This window comes from Nothoprocta perdicaria, unplaced genomic scaffold (genome assembly GCF_003342845.1).
Source record: "Nothoprocta perdicaria isolate Ctin4 unplaced genomic scaffold, notPer1 scaffold_254, whole genome shotgun sequence".
Taxonomy (NCBI): domain Eukaryota; kingdom Metazoa; phylum Chordata; class Aves; order Tinamiformes; family Tinamidae; genus Nothoprocta; species Nothoprocta perdicaria.
In genome coordinates, this window is record NW_020455482.1 from 325,922 (window position 1) to 335,649 (window position 9,728).

At 50.7% G+C, this 9,728-nt stretch overlaps 2 protein-coding genes across 2 annotated transcripts in view; both read left to right on the forward strand.

Moving 5' to 3' along the window:
• The first annotated feature begins 88 nt into the window (after window positions 1-88).
• The window catches only part of SLC5A3 (solute carrier family 5 member 3), a 16,970-nt gene continuing 7,330 nt past the window's right edge, over window positions 89-9,728 (forward strand). Inside the window, exon 1 of the mRNA XM_026040362.1 lies at window positions 89-147. The gene's annotated coding sequence lies outside the window, so the exon portion shown is untranslated. The remainder of the gene's footprint in view (window positions 148-9,728) is intronic.
• Window positions 118-9,728, forward strand: part of MRPS6 (mitochondrial ribosomal protein S6) — a 44,933-nt gene continuing 35,322 nt past the window's right edge. Inside the window, exon 1 of the mRNA XM_026040363.1 lies at window positions 118-147. Within this exon, the coding sequence (XP_025896148.1) occupies window positions 139-147 (9 nt within the window). The 5' untranslated portion in view covers window positions 118-138. The remainder of the gene's footprint in view (window positions 148-9,728) is intronic.

Consider the following 9,728-nt stretch of genomic DNA (forward strand, 5'->3'; position numbering starts at 1 on the left):
GCCGCCGCTACCGGGGGCTCGTCTCGCTTCTGCTGCTCCTCGTGCTCCGCCGTCGCCGCGCAGCGCCGCCACCCCCYGCCCCGCGCCGCGGCCGCCTCCGAGATGCCCCGCTATGAACTGGCTTTGATCCTGAAAGCCATGCAGAGGGTGAGTGCGGGGGGGCGGCCCCCGCGCGCGCCCCGGCCCCGCGCGGCCGCCCTGGCCCCTTCCTCCTCCTCCTCCTTCCCGCTCTCCTCCTCGGAGGAGTTGGCAGCCCCCGCGCCCTGCCCGCTGCCAGCCCGCAGGTAAGCGGCCCCGCACCGCCCCGTGCCCCCGCACCGCCCCGCTCCCCATTGCCCCTTCTGCCCCACCCCGGGCGGGATGGGGGGGCTGCCGATACCGGTTGCGCCGCGGTGCCCGCAGGGCCCCTCCCGGCGCCTGCCCTGAAACAGGGGTAAAAGATCCCGCTCTACCCCCGCACCCCCCCATGGTGCTTGTATGTTGAGGTGTATGAAAACGAATTAAAAATCAGCGCGTAAAGCAAGGGGCGCCTCGCGCGTAGGCGGGAGCCGTGCCCGGGGTGCATCCCGAGCCGTGCCCGGGGTGCATCCCGAGCCGTGTCCAGGTGCATCCCGAGCCGTGTCCAGGTGCATCCCGAGCCGTGTCCAGGTGCATCCCGAGCCGTGTCCAGGTGCATCCCGAGCCATGGCCAGGCGCATCCCGAGCCGTGCCCGGGGCCGCCCGCCGGGCTCCAGCCGGCGCGGCCGCGCTCCCGGTTCCCGCGGAGCGGCGGGAAGGGGGAGCGCAGCGCGCGGCCGCGCGTGCCGCGAGCGCTGCAAACACTAGTACATTTCCATTCATTTTACATGGAGCATCCACATGTCAGGGTTGGCTGCTTCCTTTTTTTTTTTTTTTTCTCTCTTTCCTCCCCCCCCCTTTTTTTTTTTTTTTTTAACTTGGCTGCAACTGCCGGCGCTCCAGTCAGGTGAGTCCCCTAGTGGAGAAACGGAGCAATTGGGGGGGTTGGAAAAGGGAAAACGTGGCCCTGCCGCCTCGGCTCGTGGAGCAGCCAGCGCAGCCCGRCCGAGGCTCCTGTTGTCCGAGGGCCATCCCTGCCCTTCCCAGTGCCCCAGCCCGCGGGAGCCGCAGGTGCGGAGGTGCTTTCCCTGTGGAGATGCTTCCYGTCTACCTGCTGCCAGTCCCTGCCTTGCCGTGAGGCACTAGTAAATGAACCGTCCTGAGAGGGTGTCGTGGAGCGCTGTGCTCCGTGGGGAAAAGGGCTGGGGATCCTAGGGTCCGAGCACTGGGTTGGGGCACAGGGTTAAGCTTTCGGTGGGAAAATGCTCCCCATGGGCCCCCATGGGTCAGTACACTTGGAAGACGTAACATCTGTAGCCTTTCCTTCTTTAAAATTTGACTCTTATTTCCTAAGAGGTGYTTCTTGAAGTACTTATTTTTTAATTCCATTTTTTTTAAGCTCTGTAGTTATGGGAAAACCCTTAAGTTTAAGGATACTGTTGTTTTTAATCTACACGTATTACTCTACACGTATTACTCCAGAGCCTGAAGAGTTTAGATACTGTTTTTCCTGTTGCTTGCAGACMGCCAGGTTTGGTGTGCTTCTTTACATATACACATAAGTTGCTGCTCTTGCCTTTCTTCTAAAATGAAAGTACTCTAGAAACACTGGGGTTCTGACTAAGCTGGGAGATTCTGCTGAATCCTGGCAAATGGGTTGCTCTAGTGTCCTCCCCGCAACAGTGCTTCATCTCGAGCGCAGCGCTAGCTTGACATTAGCCAAGATAGGGAGACCCGAATTGGGGTCTAGTCAAATGCTCTGAAATGATGCAGTGCCTATATTACACTTCTCTGTGGAAGGTGAGGTGCTCGTATGGCTCATGGAGTACCAAATAGATTAACCCTGCTGATTAATGCTTATGCTGTTTGATGAAGCTAGACGTTCAGCCGATGTTCAGCCGTGCTGATGCCTCTGTGCCACAACTGCATGCTCTTTGCTCCTGCTTTACCCGAGACCTGCTCAAATGCCGGCTTTTCTCTGGGGCTCCTGGCATGCTCCCTGGCCTCTGACAGCCCCTAGRCTTTGCAATAAAGTAAGCCCTGGCTTTCCTGTGCTTCAGGGCTGTTGCCGATCCTGGTGGCTCCCTAGTAGCTTGAGCGGAGCGTGCTCGGAGCTGTGGTCCTTACCTTTGCACCGCGCTTCCTTCAGCAACTCGCGTCATGCCTCTGTGGGCTTCCCCCCACCCACGGGGCTCTCAGCAGCTCCCACAGCATTTGCGTGGATCCGGGTAGGAAAAGCCCCCCGTGCACTTTGCTGTCACTTCAGTCTCTGCTCCCTGGCGCGGGTTGCGCTCGAGTTGGGGACCCCTCGTTCCGCCCTTGCACGTGGCTGCTGTGCACGCTGCCTGTTGCCCCGATGGCCTCTCTGCAGGAAACCAGGGCCCCTCTGTATTGCTGGATGCTCCCATGTGCCTCTGACTGCAGATTTACTCCAAGTCCCTTCAGCTGTTTCTGTTTTTTTTTTTTTTTTTTTTTTTAAATACCTTAAAGTGCAGTGCCCCAGTGAGTAGCTTGCAAGAACCAGTGAGTTTCTTGCAAGGAGAGAGAGAGAGAGAGAAGGGGAAAAAACAAAACAAGCAGAAAAACAGAAACAAATAACCCCCACCCCCCCAAAAAAAACCCCAATGACCAAATAGAAATTATTCCCCCTGCCCCGGCCTCCCCAAAAAAGCACAACAAAAACACACTCTGTCTGTGTGTGTGGTCTGCAATACTCTCTGAAGAGTAATTRCAGTGAGAGTTGGATTGGATCACATAACCCTTTAGCGGGAATGCATGGAGGATGTGGTTTGGGAAGGGAAAGGTGTGATGGCAGTAAGGTAAAAAGTCTTAACTTGCAATAAAAACAATGGCCGTTGCCYGTGTGTGACACTCCGTGATGCCCTACGGATGCATAAAGGGATGAGCTGGGAAGGTTGGGTGGCAGAGCTGCTGCTGTCAGTGACACGGAGGCGCGTGTGGAGCAGACGCGCGGCCTGCCCTCGTTAGGCCGAGTCCAAGCGCACAGCTGTGCGGGTAGAGGCACAGCGCGAAGACGTAGCTGCTCRTGCTCCAGGGTTCAGGCTGTAGGTGAATGGCAGACTGCTTCCAGCCTCTTCTCGGGAGAGCTGGCTTCCAGCAGGGGAATTACGGAGAGCAGCACCTTGGGTAGGGAAGGGTAGTGACCCTCTAGTTAAGCGGTGGGAGGTTTTGTCTGCTGGAGAAGGGAGCTGTCTTTGGGGAAGCTTCCTTGGGTTTCCCTCCTCTGGCTGCTGGGAGCCCTTGGAGCACTGGGGAGGGAAGGAGGAGCTGGAAATGGCTTCCTCTTGGGGTGACAATAGGAGGAGCCCTGTGGGGAGCAGGGGCAGGCAGGGTGTCACTGTCCCCGCGCTGCGCCTGTTGCTGCCCTGGGACGCCTACCAACAAGACAACTTTTTAACTGGAATGAATAAAGGGCAGCTCCAAATAACGCTCCGGTGTGAGGGTCTTTTTCCTTTTTATTTTATTTTTTTTCTTAAAAAAAAGGGATAAAGTGCCCTGATGTTTTGATATTGGTGTGTTCTCTCTCCCCATTTCACCTATACTCAAGGACAAATACACAGWATGAGTTCAGTTCTCTTGTTTTAGCAAACACCTGGCATAGGGGACCCTGCTCCTGTAATCCCGAAGGGAATCTCGGGCTCCGTTTGACTTGCAGGCTCACACAGCACAACCTGTGCTCAGYGCCTCTCTGGGCTCTGAGCAGGCTGCCGTGTTTCCACACTTCCTTATCTGCTCTGTGGATCCCCCGGCTGTTGTGGGAGAGCCGGAGCAAGGGGCAGCAGCAGCGCTGCTTGGCATCCTGGCTGTTAACCCCAGTGTGGGCAGCTGCAGCTTTGGATATCCTTTGGGCTTTGGATATCCTCCTGGGTAGGAAGGAGGAAGGGGTGGGTGAGTAAAGAGGGCAGCAAGCAGACAAGATAGTGTTTTGATTTTCATTCCTTTCTGKTTAACCTACGTATTCTACGTGTCCTCCTCCCTTTTCCCCCAGCTTAGTAGACTGAAACTGGACAAAATTTTTCCACTGTCGTCTTTGGCTTTTTCAGTAGGTTGAAGTAGGCTCCTCTTCCTCTCGTATCACAAGAGGGGAAGTAGTAGGAGTGGTGCTTTTGGGGGTGTGGAAAGAAGGCCAAAGAGTTGGAAATAAAAGGTGAGATCAGAATGTGAGGAGATCTCTAGTAGACCTTCTTGTAGGAAGCTGCTTTTTGTTTTCTGCCTTAAGCTTCTCAACAAGAGTAATTGTACCTTTAAACGTGTGATGTAGATAGGTAGTACTTAGGAGTAATGCCTTCTTGGCTGAAGTTTGTCATGTTTTATCATAACATCTGAGAATAGCTTCTCTGCTAAATTTCTGCCAAGTGTGGGGTATGTTCCTGGTTTGGGTCTGGGGGACAGTAGAGGATCCTTCTCTCATACAAGAAAGGTCCAAACTTTTCTTTATAGCAGGTAGCTGTTAGTTAGATGAGTTTAGTAAAGTTGACTGTTCTACCATCGCTGTCAACATAGTACTCATTTTGTACAGAAAAACACTCGATTTAGACAGGCTTTTTTGTTACATGGAGCAACGTGCTTGATGCTGTGTCTGYGTTGGGATGCGCTGGCTGCCCTGCAGCTCTTGTTCCTGGAGGTAGAGCCGCAAGCCCAGGCGCCGAGGGAGCCCTGTGGGAGAGGGGCAGTGTGTGGGCCCCACGTCCACAATGGGGGGTTTCACTTAACCCTGGAGATGAGGCCTATAAGGCCTCTCCCCTCTGCCCCTTTCATCTCTTAGGCAATGGGCTGTGTTCTCTTGGCTCTGTCTCTCACTTGTCTGCTCTGTGTGTTTATACACTGACACATCATATATATGATCAGGGAGACGCTCATTTACTTCAGCCTGAGAGTATATTCTACCCTTCAACTTTCGAAGTAAAAGGAAGGAGAACCTGTTGTACTGACCCAGCAGCTTCATTGCTCTCCACTGCTGTACGATTGCCCGAGAGTCACTGACTGTAGCACATGTCCTTTATTGCTTAGGTTAATTTAAAGGATTATTCTAAACATGAGTGYATGTGTATGCTCGCTTGCTTCTAATACAGACACAGGCCAGATTTTGTAACTCTGGAAGCTCTTGCCTTCTTACATATTCTTCCAGGAGCCGATTTCTCCGAGTCCCGTGCTCCAGAACTGTGAGGCTGGCAGCTTCCACTGCACGTTTCCTTCTGTGGTGGTCGCTCCTGAGTCACTTGCCTTGCTGCTTGTCAGACTCGGCCTGTGCAGGCCGCTGCTCGAGGCACAGCTGCTCAGAGCCCTGCCACTACAAACCTGTGGCAATGCGAGAGCAGCAAATGTAGAAGCAGTTGCCTGAAAACACTTGCTTGTAGCTGCTTCTGCAGGGCCTGGTTGTGGCCATGGGGACACCCCCAGGCACCAGGTTGTTGTCTTCAACATGTCCTGCCCACTGGAACCAACAGGAAGCTCAGGAACACCAACGGGAAGCGAGTGACCATTCACAGCCTGTAAGAAAGCAAAAGGGTTTGGGGGGGAAAGAAAGAAATCAAGCAGATGGGTAAAAGACTTGCAAGTCTTGTAGGTAGGGGATAAGAAAGATGGGGAAGTGAAAACACAAAAAGGAAGACAAGAATTAGTGCAAGTTAAGGGACTGCACTGTGGGAAGACTAATTCAAATATTGATGCTGGAAAGGAGGTGCTACGGGAACATGACCCCCCTTGGTAGGAAAGARGGAGGAAAAATGAGCATGGGGCAGCAGATGCTGTAGGAGAGGGGTCGTGACCCTAAGAAACATGAATCTAAGTAACTGCAGAAAGGTTTTTAATTCTAGGTTGTTAACCAACCTAGGACTAAAATCAATTAAATTGATTAGGATTGATTAGGATTATCAATCAATAAAAAGTTGACATCATTGTCAACTTGAAAGCCTGTCTTGCCTCAGCTACGCACACATCTAAGGAATAATGATCTAAAAAACAAAGGTGCATACAGAGCATAGATAAATGAGGACAATATGTTCAGTGGAGTCAGTGTGGTTAAAATGGTAACAAAAATACATCTTTAGTAGCTTTTGCTGTAGTTAGCTGCCAAGTTTGATTAGAATAGCACTAGATGTCTTGCAGCCAAGGCAATTTTTTTTTTTAATCTCCCAAGAAGCATCTGAAGTTTTGAAAAAGCTTGGAGGGCCTCAGGCTTAATCTAGGGTGATATATGTCCCTGAAACTCCTGTCTTTTTGATGAGTAAAACCTATGATGCTTTATGTTTTGGAAGGGTTGTGGGCTGCTACAAAAGTGGTGGGAACTTGAAGTCCTAAATAAACTTTATGAGGGTTTGTGTATATGTGTGTTTTCTTTTCTAGATTTTTAGGTGGGATCTTCTCCTCTGTTTATCTCAGTTAACRAATTTCAAGGTAGCTGACACTTCCACTGTTTCTTTTTCATCCTCACATTGCTTCTGAAGCTTGTGTTCCAGTTGCATCCACTACTGGTAAATGGTGATAACCATCAGCTGGATCATAGGCTGCTATGTTGGAGCTTGTATTTCTGAGGAATGTCCCTTCTCTTTGCTTGTCGTGATGAGCTGAAACGTAGGTACCTCTGTTTGTTCCTCCAACCTAAGCAGTTTGTCAGCTTTATCTATCGGAACTTAAGCAAGCTTTCAGGAGCAAGCTTTTCATATCTAAAGCATCAAAGAATTCCATATGAGTTTGACTATTGCTGTCCTTTAAGGAAAAAAAAGTACAGGGAACTGTTCCTAGTGTAAGTGCTAGGAGCATTTACGCCAGTACACCAGCATTTACACCAGTAAGGGGTTGGTAAAACATACACAAACAACAGTAGAGATAGGGCAGGTGTTTTACCAGGTATCCCTAGCTTGCAATTCAGGGCTTACCTGTGACTGTGCCTCAGCCTGGGGGATGCTGGAAAGCTCCCGCAGAGCTGGTAGCGTTTGGTCTCTCCAGAAGGAAGAACAAGCAGATGAACTTCCTGGTGCCGTGAGGAAAGAGAGAAGCTGCCAGATTCCTCCTGTAGGAGGCTATTCCTCATGTCCCCTGTGAACACAGTCCACCTCAGCGTTTTGTTAAGCCAACTTACTCGCCAGTAAATGCTCCTTGCCTGTGGCAATGAAAACGTCTGTACGTGTGGACTTTGTGATCTCTGAGAAGACATGAGTGTGTCCGGGCTCGGTGTTCACCGCAGCTGGTGGTACGGAAGATGTCAGCTGGCCTCTTCCCAGACATTTTGCCGTCACCTGGAGGAGACGGGTTCTTCCCACCTCCTGCCCATTAAAATGCCTGGCTCACTTTTCCTGCTTGCCCTGCTGGGCTTTTTATTCAGTTGTCACAAATCCTGTGACTTCTCTGTACCCTCTCTCCTTCCTCCTTTGCTTCCAGTTGCTGCACAGAAGTGAAAACTCAATCTGTCTGCAAATTTCCTGAGACTCGTTGTCTACTCGCAAAGAAAAGCATGGTTTTCTTACTGAGGGAGGAGCTGTGAGGCAGTTGAACCTCTGGTCATCATCACTGTGAGTTACTATGAAGACCTGTTTGCCATAGAAGAGTGGCCCGCTCCCTCTGTGATGCAGAGCAGTGGCACTTTCTGCCTTTTCAAGAATTCAGGTGAAATTTATCACCTGTGTAGGTGTAAGCCACTTCTTTGCCTTGGCACGGGCAAATTGCCTACCTATGCATTTTCTTTAAGCTTGTAGTCAGCTTTAAATTATAAAGGAATAATCCCATCTACTGAGTCTTAAGACCTGTTTAACAGAATAGAGTGTGCCTAGGCAGACGTGAAGCATGTGGGCTTTCTTTCTGATATCTTTTGATTTTTCCACGTAATAAGGAACTTTTCTGCCCCCTGTCCCTGTTTCCCTCCCCCTGTATGTCTGAGCTTTTAGGAAGAACAGTGGAAGCAACTGACCTGCCCCTCCCGACGGTGCTGGAGCCTCGCAGGGAGAGAAGCCAGCTGGGTGCAAAAGGCAGAGGCAGTGGCGTGAAGTGGCTGGCTGAGGCACTGCTGGCCATGCCCTCCTCAGAAAAGCAGCCCTCTCCCTCTGCCTTCGTGGTTCTGCAGCAGCTTCTTGTTCCCTTTGGAGGACTGCCCCTGCGCTTCGATAAAGCTGCATTTTCTTCTGTTTTTCCTCAAAATACGTAACTTGGCCCGGTCTTAGATAGGTGTGCATGCCTGGGCTGAGAGGAAGCCATGTGAAGGGAATTTGCAGTACTGCGCTGACACTTGGTCACGCTGCCCTTCAGCTTCACTTGGCCGTAGCTTATTGCAGTTTCTGCTGCTGTAATACAGCACAGCAGCTTTGCATTTCTAACAGATAAAGGGCGTGCAGCTTTCTGGGGCTCTGTGTTTCTCCAGCTGAGCTGCGTACTGTGATCTCTCTTACTTCTCTAGAGCCTCCAAGAGCAGCCCCTTAGGAAAGGAAAGGAGAAGGAGTTATTACGGAGCAAGCTGCTTATTCTGAGGGCGAACGCCCTCGTTCCTTGCTTATGGGAGGAATCCCAAAGCTGTTGCTGGGTGTTGTGGGTTCTGCTGAGCAGCCCATGTCAGGAGGCTCCTACTTTCCCCGGGGGATTAGCTGATACCTGCCAGTCATTTTCTGAAGAACATTTGTGTGATCATGTTTCTGTGTGCTAGCGTGCTGCACTGGAATGCAGCTTATATATATATAGATATATGTTTCTTTTTTTTTTTCTGGGAGGTAGAGTACCTTAAATAACCTTGTGTTTACAGTGGAGCAGGACATAAACGTGTGACTTCTGTGCAGAAGCAGGCAGGCAGGAGCTCGCTGCAGGTCCCTGGAGGGAGACTGCAGTGTGAGCAGGCCAGGCACTGCCTCGTGGGGTTGAGTATTGCAGAGCCTGCTCGAGGTGCTGCGGATCTATTGCTCTGTGTTCTGGGAGAGAGAAGGTTAGTGTCTTCCGTATGGAAGATACTGAACTGGGCACGCTGTTTTTCTCAGGGAATGTGTCTAGTAGGTAGTGCTGGCAGTACAAGTTAATGCACCCTGGTATGAAGAAGGTGGTATGAAGAAGGGGAGAAACCCTCTTTCTAAGGAAGGACCTCAGAACTACTCGCTAGGACGTGAACGAAGTGAAGCCTGTTCTCAGCTCGCTGACAGTGAGTCYTGCCCTATGTGATAGATGGGGCTACCTGCAACATCAGTGACTCCTGATTAGGCTGGTCTCCTGGTGCTGAGGAGCTGCCGAGGCTTCCCTGCAACTCTGAATGGAAAGAGCACAGGGAAAGTTTCCATTTGCAGGGAAGAGAACTAGTCGAAGTAGAAACCTAGTTCTGAGCATCATCCTAAGTGTTTTGGGTCTGGAGGAGTTTGATTCTGGCATATTTCAAGGTCCTTATTAGAAAAGGACTGCGGAGAAAGTTTGCCTTTAAAACAATCATACAAATTCCTCCTAAAAATCCCACCCTAAATCTGCTCCAAATTATCTAATCTCTCTTTAGGGAATTCTTTGAGACTTTTTTTTTTAATTTTTTTTCCCCTTAAAGGACAAACTGTCTGTTGGAGAGACATATGCATTGTTTCACCAGAGTTGTAGCCTTCTATCTTCAGACAAGAGGGAAAAAATATTGTCTTGTGTCTTTGATATGATCCAGCCAGAAAGCAGCTTTAGGGAAAAAAATCACAGTCCTTGGC